General features: G+C 39.0%; 1 protein-coding gene across 2 annotated transcripts in view; it reads left to right on the top strand.

Moving 5' to 3' along the window:
- The window catches only part of OSBP (oxysterol binding protein), a 32236-nt gene extending 22434 nt beyond the window's left edge, over positions 1–9802 (top strand). For both annotated transcript variants that reach the window (XM_074231414.1, XM_074231415.1), the window contains exons 11-14: positions 1064–1159; positions 5598–5779; positions 7144–7364; positions 7446–9802. In XM_074231414.1, coding sequence (XP_074087515.1) covers positions 1064–1159; positions 5598–5779; positions 7144–7364; positions 7446–7588 — 642 coding nt within the window. In that variant the 3' untranslated portion in view covers positions 7589–9802. The remainder of the gene's footprint in view (positions 1–1063; positions 1160–5597; positions 5780–7143; positions 7365–7445) is intronic.
- Positions 9803–12964: the final 3162 nt, after the last annotated feature.

Below are 12964 nucleotides of genomic sequence, written 5' to 3' on the forward strand. Positions count from 1 at the left end.
AAAGGTAAATGAAATTGGGCCACAAAATTTTAATTAGTTAATCTATTATAGGTGGCAAAGTAAATAAAAAATATTACTTGCCACTGATAGAGGTTTGTAAATGGAGCACACTTCAGAATTGGGAGGGAGAAAGCTTGGGTTTGAATTTTGATTCCATCACTAAGTAGCTCTATGACCTAGGACAAATCACTTGATCCTTCTCGGTGTCTTGTTTACTTCTCTGTAAAACAAGAGGATCAGACTAGCATGATCTTTAAAGTACTTTCAGGTCTAATTCTAGTATGTGCTGGTGACCACATTTGAGCTTTGTAATTTTTAAAAATAAAAAAAATAAAAAGAAGAAAGAACTCTTGCATTAAATTCATTTATTAAAGCAGTCCAAGAGTGCAAAGGTTTATGGGACATGGGCCCTTTTTTCAGTGAGTGTGCAGTCTGGTTTAAATGAATAAAATTTAAATGAAAATATAAATTATCAGTATAGTATATGCCATGTGGCAATGTATGATTCAGTGCTGTGTAGAAAGTTCATAAGAGAGACTTCATTGTGAGTTGGAATGGTCAGGGAATGCTTCTTGGAGGAAAACAGTTTACTCCAACTTGCCTTGAGATGTGTAGGATTTAGATGGATTGATAGGGTTTAAGTGAGCACAGACTGTGAAGGTAGGAAATGGGTAGTTTGTCTACTGGGATCAATACTCTTCTAACTGGGTGGTGATAGAAGGGAAGGGGAATGGGGAGTATGTATGATGGGAGGCTATGAAGTATCATGTCCTGCAAAACAGTCTTAGAAACCTCACTTATCACTTTAATCTGGAAATCTGCCACAGACCTTATTTTGTCACCTGTAAACTATGGCCAGCCACCATAGTTTGGGTGTTTGTCATATCTCCTTATTGTATAAAGGGTGCCAGCTTATCTCCAAAATGACTTTGGTGGGAAACAGTCACTGATTAATTCTAGAATGCGTAAGTTGTAGGATGAATGAATGAAATTTGAGATTTAATATGTGTTCCAAGTACCTGAATCTTGGTAAAAAATAATCTTTATTTCTCTCCCTTTGTAGTCTGGAGAGATTGACATTGTGAATCACAAGACAGGAGACAAGTGCAATCTCAAGTTTGTTCCTTACAGCTACTTTTCTCGAGATGTGGCCAGAAAGGTAAGAGAAATGAGAATCAGAATTATTCGTGAACTCCTATGTAAGAATAACATTAATGCTTGTGTCTTTGATCCCTTGTCTTCCCCATCTTTTCTGGAAACTTCTGAATTGATCATTTTCTCTCCCAGTTTTTCTCTCTAACTAGGTATTCTTTCCTTATTAAAATTGTTCTTTCCAGGGTCACCATTGGCTTTTTAATTTGACAAATCCAATAGTTTCTTCTCAGTTTTTATCTATAGACTTGACTTTATTCATTCTTGATTCTCTTTAAATCTGCTTTTGGCCCTCAGATTGGAGGGCTAGAGGATAGAGTAAAGAACTCCTAAAGCCTCCATTTAAATTAGTGTAATCAAAATTATCCCTTTCCATAGATCTGGTAGGTAAACTATTCCTTAATTTCCTAGTTTGCTTATGATATTGTCTTTAATGTCTAAATCCTGTTTCCATTTTGATCACATCTTGGGGTGTTGGTCTAATCCTAGTTTCTGCCATATTAACTTCCAATTTTCCCTATAGTTTTTATCCCCAAAGATGGACTCTTTGGGTTTATCAAACAGCAGATTACTGTAATCATTTCGTGCTATTACACTTAGTCTATTCCACTGATCCACTGCCCTATTTCTTATCTAGTACCAGTGTTGATGACTGATGCTTTATAATATAATTTTAGATCTGGTAGTGCTAGGTACCTTCCTTTGAATTTTTTCCATTAAATCCCTGGAAATTCTTGACTTTTTATTTTTTCATATGAATTTACTTACAATTTTTTCTAACTCTTAAAGTAGTTTTTTTGAATTTTGATTGGTAGGGCACTAAATAAATAGTTTAATTTAGGTAGAATTGTCATTTTTATTATATTAGCTCAGCCTATCCATGAGCAGTTGATATTTGCCCAGTTTTTTAAATCTTATTTTATTTATTTGTGAGAGAAGTGTTTTGTAGTTGCTTTCATAGAGTTTCTGAGTCTGCTTTGGCAGGTAGACTTCCAAGTATTTTATACTGTCTGAAGTTATTTTAAATGGGATTTCTCCTTCTAGCTAAAGCCTCCATTTAAAGAGGGCTCCATTCTCCCCATGGTGACTTCTTTCCTCCTTCCCCTTTCAGTTTCTTTCCCTCATTAGATTGTAAATTTTTTTGTGGGCAGGGACTTTTTTCCCCCACCAGTATTTGTAATGCCAGCACATAGTAGACACTTAGGTACTTATTGACTGACTCTTCCATTTCTGGACTCTGCCTCTTGGGAAGCTTATCCATTCCTCTGATCTCAGGGAGCATTTCTTGGCACATAATGTAGTTCTCCATATCTAGCTGGCCCAGACATTATTGAGGTCCTGATTTCTTCTGAACTACTGTACCCCATTTTTTTCTTTTTTTTTAAAATGTATTTTCTTTTCATTTATCAAGCCCCCCCCACCATATTTATCTTATGCAACTCCACCAAAAACAGCCCTTTGTGACAGAAAGGCAAAAGAGTTCCAAAATTGGCCGTGTCATAAAACATGTTACTCCAGTACCACTCTCAGGAGTTGGATCTGTGGATCTCTGGAATCTTGATTGTTCTGATTGGAATTCTTAAGTTTTTCATCATTGTTTATATTTACAATGGTGTTATAGTATAAATTGTCCTGGTTTTGTTTACTCTGTATCAATTCGTCCAAATCTTCTCAGTTTTCTCTGAAGTCATATTTCATATACTCTTAATTTATTCAGCCATTCCCATTTGATGGCTACCTCCTTAATTTTTGATTCTTGCCAGTGCAAAAGAGCTGCTCTAAATATTTTTATAAATATGGAACTTTTTTCCTCTTTCTTTGATCTCTTTAGGTAAGTATGTAGTATTGCTGAGTACACACAATTTAATAAGTTTTGGATATAGTTCCAGAGTGACTATATCAGTTTACACTCCACTAAATAGAGCATTTATGTATCATTTTTCACATAACTCTAATATTTACTGTTTTCCTATTTTGTCAAACTGATGGGTGTGAAGTGGGACCTCAGAGTTGTTTTAATTTGCATTTCTCTGATTTAGAGCATTTTTTATGACTATAAGTAGTTTGTATGTTTTCCCTTAAAACTGCCTATTCATATCCTTTCACCATCTATCAATTGAGGGATGACTTTTATTCTTATCCCAGCACTTAGCACATGGCTTGGCCCATAATAGGTGCTTAATTTAAAAAGCTTACTGACTGTCTAAATGACTAAATTAAAATCAGTTCCTTATACGTTGAGGCCTTAATGGGGAAACTTTTTGTAGAGTTTTTTTTCAGTTTCTTCTCTTCTCAATAACATTGGATTAATTTCTGCAAAAATTTTTCTATGACCTGAATTGTTCATTTTATCTTCTTCTATCTATCTTCTCTCTGTCCTTGTGTAGTCATGGACACCTTCTAAATCCATGGATCTATGGAGAATTTCTTATTTCTTTCTCTGATTTAACATCTCCCTGTTTCCACATATCTGCTGAACAACTCTAGTAGGGCATCCCACTGGAACCTCAAGCCAAGCATGACTATAAGTCACAATTTTCCTTTCAGAATTTCTTCTGCTTCTTTAGTTAAGTACTTTTCTCAAGATGTGGCCAGAAAGGCAAGAGTCACAAGTGAGACCACCCAGCCACCCAAACTCAGAATACTGGTCGTTTTTGAATCTTTCTCTCTCATAACTCACATTCAGTCATTTGGGTTCTATCATTTCACTTGTGAAATACGTCTTTCAGACATCTCTTCCTGCTCTTTCTGACATCTCCTCAATACTTGAAATAAGTTGGTCTCCAGCATCACCTATCTCCAATTCATCCTTTGTACAACTACCAAATTAATCTTTCTAATGTACAGGCCTTATAATGGTATTCTCTATTGAAAACATTTCTGTTTCTTCCCACTGACTATGGAAGAAAATGTGGACTCCTTAACCTTTTGTTTTCATTCCTGCACAGTCTGACTTCAGCATGTGTCTCCAGATTTATTTTGTGGTGCTCTACTTAACTCAACCTACACTCTAGCAAAGCAGGCTTCCTGTTTTCCTGTCTTACTTAAATGTAAGCTTGAGGGAATAAACTTTTTCTGTCTTTATCTTTAGGATTTAACTCAGAGTCCTGCACTTGATAGATGCTTGTTGGGTTGGCTTGACCTGTTTTCTGTCTTAGAGCTTGTCTTGCACACCTTTGCTCAGGGCCCAATTGAAACAGATTTCCCAGTCTGCTTTTGCAGTATTTGCTGAAGAAATGTTTGCTGTTCTTCTGTGACACCTTCTCTAACTCCCTTGCACATGATCTGTCTTTCCCCTCACCCCATTGAAGTGATTTCCCCTCTCAATCTGTCATGCTACTCAGACCTATCCAATGTATTTATTATAATAACATGCTGTCTTGTATTAAAGGTATTCCAGGACGGGTCCAATCCCAAACAATGTTAAGTCTTGTGAGGTGAAGTTTTTGTGAGATCTGGCAGGGTTATATTTATCTTTATATCCTTAGTAACTGCTAGCAGAATACTTTGCATATGGTAGATCTGAACTATTTTAAGTAATAAAAAATCATTTTGAAGATGAAAAGCAAAGGATTCTTTTTTTGGTACTTTTTTCAATGTATTTATTTATTTTTCCACTTATATGTAAAGATAGTTTTCAACATTCATTTTTGTGAAATTTTCTCCTTTGTACTCTTTCCTTCTTCCTTACTAGGAAAGCAAGTAATCTGATATAGTTCATATATACCTAAACATGTTTTACATATTTCTATATTAGTTATGAAAAGCAAGGAATTCATGAAGTTAGAAAATATATGTCTTCCAGTATAGTTTATTTCCTTTGTAATCCTGTATATTTTATTTTATGTATTTAACAACATTATTCTGAGAGCAGGTCCATAGGCTTCCCAAGATGCCCAAGGAGTGTCCAAAACACAGAAAAGGAGACAATTCCCTGGTCTAGAATTTAAAGAAAATGGCGGGGGGTGGCAGCAGAATGCAGGGGAGAATGTGACTGAAAGAGCAATAACTTTTCCAGACTCTAGTAAAGCAGCAATCATCAAAACTGATTTGTACTAGAATTCATAAACAAAGAATAGAGGGGATCAAAAAGAGAATTTCTTTGTGAAATTGAAAAACTTTTGTGCATACAAAATCAGCATAGATAAATTAAGAGAAGCAGTCACATGGGGAAAAAATCTTTTTGATATATGGTAGATGTGTAATTTGATGTTTGTTATTAAATACCATTATAATGAAAGATCTTGGTATGATTAAAAAATTGCCAAGCCCCATTTAACTGATTACTGAGTTTAGTTATTGTGGCCCAGTGATTTCGAGTCATATTCTGGTTTGTGCAATTTATTACAATAGCCCTGTGACTATTCTTTCATGTGAATTTAGAAAAAAAAATCAGTAATTGGAAACTAAAATGACTGCTGTGCCCCTGCTTTGCATCCTGGTAGGTTACAGGGGAAGTGACAGACCCATCAGGAAAAGTACACTTTGCTCTTCTGGGAACCTGGGATGAGAAAATGGATTATTTCAAAGTTCTCCCCAGCAATGGGGATAATGGTGGTGACATCCGGCAAAGAAGCCATGAATTAGAGGAAAGCAGGGTCATGCTCTGGAAGAGGAACCCACTGCCGTGAGTATGCTACCTAAATCTTAACCTGACTGATGGGGCACTGAACCCAGAGGAATGGGCACAACTTTCTGCCCTACTTTTCCCCCTTAAATGTCAAGGGAAAGAGACTGAGCAAGTCAAATGGGAGTTTATAAAAGCAGTTTTCATTTTATTTGAATTTGTCTTTCCTAAAAGAAAACAAAATCCTATTATTGGTACCTCTACTACTCATATAGCATTGATGCTTCCTAAAATCAGTTCAGAGGTCATCCTGGTTTGGGGAGGGGTAGGCACTGTGCCATAGAAATTTCAGAGCCATATAATGGAGGAAATCACCTAATACCTGGTTCATGATTGCCCCAGGCAGAGAAGACCAAAGAGAAGAAATTACCACACTAATCTAAGAGTGAGATTATGAACACAACTGGTTGAATTTTTTCCCCAATTACATGTAGAGATAATTTTCACATTTGATTTTATAAGATCTTGAGTTTCAAATTTTTCTCCCTCCCTTTCCTTCCCTCCCCCCTCCTCAAGATAGCAAGTTGCATCTGACTTGGGTTATACATGTACAATTAAGTTAAATATTTTCATATTAATCATTTTGTGAAAGAAGAATCAGAACAAAAGGGAATGGTCACAAGATAGAAAAAAACCAAAAAAAACCCAAATAAAGTGAAAATAGTCTGCTTTGGTCTGATCAGACTTCATAGTTCTTTCTCTGGATGGCATTTTTCTTTGCAGGTTTTTGGAATTGTCTTTGATCACTGTATTGCTGAGAAGAGTGAAGTCTTATCATTGTTGATCATCACACAGTGATACTGTTAATGTGGATGATCTGATTCTGCCCACTTCACTCAGCCTCAGTTCATGTCTTTCCAGATTTTTCTGAAATACACCTGCTCGTGATTTTTTAAAGAACAAAACATTCCATGACGTTCATCTACCACAACTTGTTCAGCCATTCCCCAGTTGATGGATTTCCCCTCACTTTCCAACTCTTTGCCAACTGGTCGAATTCCTTGACCCTACTTAGTGAGATAGAAGACAGTTCAGGACAAATATGCCACAAGCCTAAAGTATTGTAAACAGTTAGTAGTATTCTCAATTGGAACTCTAGGGAAGGACTATAAGTAGAGAAAGTCACCTCGTATGATAGAACTGGGGCCCTTCCACCAGGAAGTTTGGATGCCTCAACAGAACTTCTCACAAAAGCCCTGAAAAGATTCTGAGAGATAAGGTCCAGGCACAGCTGTATTTTGGATCTTTGGATCGTGACTCGGCTCTGGGATCTTTCATCTTTCTTGGCCTTTCAGCAGTGCCCTTAACCCTTCTCTAATGGAATCTTGCTTCTGATATTTCCTTGTCTTTTTCCCTCACCCTAGGAAGAATGCAGAGAATATGTATTACTTCTCTGAACTTGCCCTAACCCTCAACGCATGGGAGAGTGGCACAGCCCCCACAGACAGCCGCCTGAGGCCTGACCAGAGACTGATGGAAAACGGGCGCTGGGACGAGGCCAATGCAGAGAAGCAGCGTCTAGAGGAGAAGCAGCGTCTTTCCAGGAAGAAGAGGGAAGCTGAAGCCATGAAAGCAACCGAGGACGGTGAGAGGAGTTACCACTGCACCTTGGCAGCAGAAATGGTGCCAGCTTGGTGCCCCCCTAACTCCAACTTCTCTCTTGTAGGCACTCCGTATGATCCTTACAAAGCACTGTGGTTCGAAAGGAAAAAGGACCCTGTTACCAAGGAATTAACCCATATTTATAGAGGAGGATACTGGGAAAGTAAAGAAAAACAGGACTGGAGTTCATGCCCCGACATTTTCTGAAATTACAGGAGCAAGAGGGAGGAGGACCAGAGGGAAGAGGACGAAGGTTGGGAGAGAAAGCCAGCCATTCTGACTTCCTTACCTAGTGCTTTCCTCAAGGTTGTCTTTCTTAACCAATCATTTGTTCCAAAGCAATCACCAGGAGCCGAAGCCCTGGGGGTGGTGATTGATTGGCTGTGATGCCTTATCTGATTGAACCCGACATTGACTTACTAGATACCTGTGTTTGTAAGGGAGAGGTTGGGTAGCTGGGAGTTAGCATTATTTCCTTCCTGCAGGTCTCTCTGTCTTTGACTCTTCCTCCTCCCTTTTACCCCATTTAAAATTATGCCACCTCGAGTCCCATCCTAGCAACAGTATCTCATTCAGCCAAGAGACATGTGAGGTGAGTATGTGGATTAGAGGTAACTTGGTGCTGCCAAGAGCAAGCTCTGATATTAGAAGTTCCTTTTTTAAAAAATGCAAGTGAGAATCTCTCTAAGTAGCAACAGCAATGACTGCAGTTGAAGTGCAGGTGTCCCTTTTTAATAAGAATTCTTCAACTTTTAGAGGGTCGGTGGCAAGCCACGCCAACCCAAGAGCTTCCTGCAGGATGGGAGTTCCTAGTGGAAGAGTTTACTTGTAAGTAGAATGGGTCAGCCATGGAAGCTCCTTTATGCTTGGAAGTTTGTCTTCATCCATGGAAAGCTCCCCTTGACTACTCTTCATCTTTTGGGCTACACAGCAGGTGGCTGCCTCTTTAGTCGTCGGTAGGAGTGGGCTAATCCTCATGGATTATAGTTCTTGTAACTTTGGGGTCTGCTGGGATGTCTGCAACTAAGATGAGAAGATAAGAAGGGCCAGAGCAAGACTTCAGCCATTCTGCTCTCCGCATCACTTCTCACCCCACCCTCCCCACCCCAATTGCCTTCTGTGCTTCAGCTCTCTCCTGGCAGTAGGTCACCATGGGGTCTGTGTTCCACTGTGGAGCAGAACTTGCCCGTTTTCTGACATATTTTGGAATAGGAGAGACATAGAGTAATTGCTCTGGAATAAGTCTTTCCACCAACTGTCTCAAGCCCCATGGACTGGAGCCACCTCTTGAATAATTTGTTAAATATCTGTATATTATATATATGTAGAGAAAAATCTAATTTTTCTGTTTTTGATTATCCTCCCTTCCATTAAGAATCTTGTTTTTGTTTTTAAATCCACCCTGCCTTGGGACTCTTTGGCATTGAACATATATTGATGTAGATTTCATGTTCTATTTTTCCACCTCAGATGAGGCAGGAAGATTTTAAAGCCAGTCAGGATCATGTATGAGCTTTCAGGGAACAAGGGAAGGTTCTCATGGCTCATTTCATGAGGTACCCTTACTCTTTGAACTCTGGTAAATGTCCTTATTGCCCTGCTACCAAAATTGAAATCCATCGCCCTTCCTCCCCTGCTTGGAAGTTCTCTAGCTGGGAGACCCCAAGGGTGACTTCTAGTTGGCTTTGGCCTGTGTGCTGGGAAGAAGGTAGTGGCAAGGTTCCCAAAGAGCTCCTTGGTGGGGTGTGAGAGATGATCTGTTTTGTCTTGCCTTCCTTCCCTGCTGTTTTATTTGGTTTGTGTCCTTTATCTCCCCTAGAAAACCTTCCTCCCCTCCCCAACATCATCCATCCCTGGTTGAGGATCACACTGAGGTGCCTTCCTTGTATGCTTTTGTTGGTGTTTTTGATTCTGTTCTTTAACTAATGAGCCTCAGCCAGTGGGAGTGTTGGCTGGGGAGGATTGGGGGGGGTGGGGAACGGTGTGTAGTATAGGTCGTTCCAGAGGAAACCACCACTCCATTGAAAAGGAATTCATGCTGGCTCAAGGATTTCCCTTGCTTCCTTTCCAGCTTTGACGGGCATAACAGAAGGGTGGTTGGGGGACTTTCTCCAACATGCCCTACTCCCAGAGCAGGGAAAGGCTAATAATGCAGGAGATGGATCAAGAAAGTGGTTTGAGCAGAAGGCTTCAGAATGGGCCATTCTCAGCTACCCCAACCTCATGGCTCACCTCTTCCCCTGCTGCCTGCATTCTATTTCCAAGTTTGCTACCCAATCAGAACCCGATTCCTGCCCTTCAAGTCCTACAGGTGGAATAAAGGCAGATTTAAAACAAAACAAAACTATAATTATATTTTTGGGTTTTTTTGCATTATTGCTTTTTTCCAAGAAAACAACTAAATTAAATAATTTTTAAAAAGTCGTATTGTCTGTCTTTTTCTTTATCATCCATGTATAAGTAAGAAAGATGAGGGGAGACCTGGACCTCACTGAATTAATTCTTGGGAATGTGGTATCTATGGGTGACCATGGAAGAAGTGAAGAGAAATGTAGAGGATGAAAAAACAGTAGCAACTTGAGTAAAAACACTGATATGGCCCATTTCTTTGACTCCCACTTGGCAAAAGAAAAAAAGATAGAAATGTAAATTGTGAAGTACAGAGAATGCCAAGTACCTACAGTAACTGATTTATTAGCTTGCTCTGCTCATGCCACAGGCTGCCAAGCTGACCAGCCTGAGCCTAATGCCTTCTTTGGCATGCCCTTACCTGGTTCATAGCTATCACACAGGATAAGATACATTGAAAATTTAGGCAAAACAAAATCAGAGTCCTAAGACCAATGCTTTTCCTTCTCAACTTCTCTGGTTGTTTCTGAAAGGGGGATTTTTCCAGTTTTTATTTCTTGGAGCCACAGAGTTCTATTTGATCTAAATTGAAACCATGACAGAAGGGAAAGTGCTTTTTAGATGAAGAGAACCTCATACTACCTTTGCTTTTGTTTTCCCAGTAATTTCCCAAGATTGAGATAGTCTGATGGTATGAGAAAAGCACAGGACTTTTAAGTCAGAATTGATTTCATTAACTGTTACAAGGCTTAATTAAGTAGCCTGAGTAGCAGTGTGACCCTGGAGAAGTCACAACTTGTGTGAATCTTAATTTCCCCATCTTCTAAATAGGGATTGTAATTTGCATTCCCTGCCTCAGGGATATTGTGAGGAATATGTTCTATAAATCCTAAAACACGTTGAAATTAGAAGTATATGGAGTAGGCAATTTTTGAGATCCTTTCCAGCTCATTTTGTTGTTACTCCAAACTACCAATTTAGGGGTTTTGACTTGCCCAAGGTCACACAGCTAGGTAATTATTACCCGATTTGAACTCAGGTCTTCCTGACTCCAGGGCTGGTGCTCTATCCACTGCGCCCCAATTTAGGTTTCTAAAAATTAAGTTTCACAGAGCAGGTGAGGAGTAGGTTGGGGTGATTGGCTTTAGAATTTTGACCTTCAGATAGTTGAGAAAATGGAACAGAGCTTCATTTGTTATCACTCAAATCACTTGAAACAATTACCCTGTTGGTTAATCAGTCTTTTGATTAGTCATTCAATCTTTATCCTTGACTTCTCAGTGGCATTTAACAGAACCATTCAATCCTCCCTTGTATGAGCCATACTCATGTCAATGTCTATCTTTAAGATTTGTCCTCTAAGAGGTTTTCTATATCGCTGTTCCTTAAAAGTGAGTGTTGTCATAATTCTTAGCCCTTGGGCATTGAATGGGCATTCCCTTAGACAAACAGACCTGGGAGGGACCTTAATATTAAAAGACCAAGGTCATCTCCACTATTCTGGACCATCACCAATCATCTTGACTCTTCTCTTGCCAATGGACTCCCAATGACTGGAGGAAAGAGCAAGTTGGGACATCACCTTTGTGATGTCATTGATTCTCTTTGAAAATGGAGGATGAACCAAAAAAACCTACAAATGGTGTTCCCACCAAGTCTTAGCCTGGACCCTCCTCTATATTTCTCCCCTTGGTGATCTTTCACTCAGGGCTTCAATTTCTACCTCCAAGCCAATGACTTCCAAATTGTTACATCTAACAGGTAATTTTTATTCTCTGCAGGTTCTGTTTGTTCTATAAATAATCTACATAGGATCCATCCAGTGTGTGGGAAGTCTTTTAAGTCTTTTTATATTTCTTGAGTACCAAGGAAGAATTCAGATATTTTCACCTGTTAATATCCTGGTTTAACACATGATTGGCTCACATCCGGTTTTGGTTTATGTGTTCTTGATGCTATCTGTCTTATTTGTTCTGTCTGGTTCATGAGTTATCTTCAGAGGCAAGCTTTTCTGCCTCTCCACCACTCTTCCACTGCCTACTGCAATGGCATTCCAGAATTTAGATCATACAGCATCACTAGGGGAGTACTTGCACTGGAAAGCTTAAGTCTCTTCAAGCAAAGCAGATGCAAAATTATAATGGCCAAATCTGACCCTAAAGACAAAATATATAAGAAAGCTGCTCTACATTTTTTGGCAATGAGAGACTTGGGGGTGTGGAACCATTTACATAATGTCAGACTTTTTCAATGTACTGTTTAGTTTTGCTGAATCCCACCTTCCCTTTCCTTTTTAAGTTCTGTTATGAAGGATGACTGGGACGGAGTAGGGAGAGGGGAAGATTGAGAAATGATGGTGAAATAAAAACAAAAGATAACTTTGTGTGTATAAAATGAATAAGTAGGTCTTTGTACAAGGGAGCAGCTTGTCATCAAAAGCATTGCATAACTTTCCAAATGCACTCTTGAAATTCTTACTCCTGTTCAAATCTGCGCCCAGTTCATAGTCTACCTTTTTTATCTTTGTTGTACAGATCATATGCATTTACCTGCACTGACATTTGCATAAATGAACAATTCATTGTACTGGCCAAGGTCATCCACTATATTGATTATATATATAAGCATTTTTCATATGGTTAGGGTTTTTTGGTTTTTTACATATATTGTTTTAGACAGATTCTCTGAAATAATCACACACCTCATAGGGACTTTGAGCTTGATGTAATTGACACATATTGAGTACCAGGAAGAGGTATTCTTCCAAGAATCATAGATTCACAGAATTTCCATTGGGCTCTGAGTGGCCAAATAATTCATTGGGGGGAAAAAAATCTACAGAACGATAAATGGTCAATCGGCTTTTGCCTGGAGACTTCTGGAGAGGAGCTCCCTCCTCTTGAAAACGTCCTTTCCATTGTTGGACAGCTCTATTTTCTTTCTCTATAACTTACACCTGTTGCTATTAATTCTATCCTTGAACCAAACCAAACAACTCTAACCCCTCTTCTGTCTGGACCTTGATACACATGATTTCTTCTAAACACAGGTCTGTGTCTCCCATGTTTGATGTCTTCCTTGGCAGTTAATCTAACTAGATCATTGTGCGGTCATTTCTGAGGTTACATTTATCAAATTCAAAATGTTCAAAACTGAACATGTTTCTCCTAAATCTTTCCCCTCCCCAAACTTTGCCAGTCTCCCAGGTTCATTTTTAACTCATATACCCCTTTC

Source organism: Macrotis lagotis, chromosome 3, assembly GCF_037893015.1.
Source record: "Macrotis lagotis isolate mMagLag1 chromosome 3, bilby.v1.9.chrom.fasta, whole genome shotgun sequence".
In the NCBI taxonomy this organism is placed as follows: Eukaryota; Metazoa; Chordata; class Mammalia; order Peramelemorphia; family Peramelidae; genus Macrotis; species Macrotis lagotis.